Source organism: Eimeria mitis, genomic scaffold, assembly GCF_000499745.2.
Source record: "Eimeria mitis Houghton genomic scaffold, Emh_scaff3409, whole genome shotgun sequence".
Lineage (NCBI taxonomy): Eukaryota > Apicomplexa > Conoidasida > Eucoccidiorida > Eimeriidae > Eimeria > Eimeria mitis.
Window position 1 is genome coordinate 2617 of NW_013571752.1, and position 566 is coordinate 3182.

At 41.9% G+C, this 566-nt stretch overlaps 2 protein-coding genes across 2 annotated transcripts in view; both read left to right on the forward strand.

Annotated features, from left to right (window-relative positions):
* The window catches only part of EMH_0065700 (uncharacterized protein), a gene marked incomplete at both ends in the record, with an annotated part of 306 nt that extends 299 nt beyond the window's left edge, over positions 1–7 (forward strand). The window contains one exon of the mRNA XM_013498425.1: positions 1–7. Within this exon, the coding sequence (XP_013353879.1) occupies positions 1–7 (7 nt within the window).
* A 439-nt stretch (positions 8–446) lies between these two features.
* Positions 447–566, forward strand: part of EMH_0065710 (uncharacterized protein) — a gene marked incomplete at both ends in the record, with an annotated part of 2395 nt that continues 2275 nt past the window's right edge. The window contains one exon of the mRNA XM_013498426.1: positions 447–465. Within this exon, the coding sequence (XP_013353880.1) occupies positions 447–465 (19 nt within the window). The remainder of the gene's footprint in view (positions 466–566) is intronic.

Sequence of the window (566 nt, forward strand, 5' to 3'; positions counted from 1 at the left end):
GCAATAAACACAGACTGGATTGATAGAGAAAAAACAACAAAAGAAAAATTAAATTTTTGTTTTTTATTTGCTGCATGCATACTCAAAGAAGGAACAAAAACCCTCGCTCTCTCGAGAGCTCTTGTTGGTACGCACAAACCCTCGTAAACCCTAAACCCTCATAAACCCTAAACCCTCATAAACCCTAAACCCTCATAAACCCTAAACCCTCGTACACCCTAAACCCTAAACCCTCATAAACCCTAAACCCTCATAAACCCTAAAGCCTCGTAAACCCTAAACCCTAAACCCTCATAAACCCTAAACCCTGAACCGCCATTAGCCCTAAACCCTCATAAACCCTAGACCCTAAACCCCCATAAACCCTAAACCCTAAACCCTCATAAACCCTAAACCATTATAAACACTTATACACCCTAAACCCTTATCAACCCTTATATACCCTGATGTTGTTGTTGTGTTGCAGTACCGCTGTTGTCTTCTTTGTTTGTTGGTAGTTGTTCTATCCCTTCTGTTTCTTTTTCTTCTTCTGCTTCTCCTGCTGCTGCTGCTGCTGCTGCTGCTGC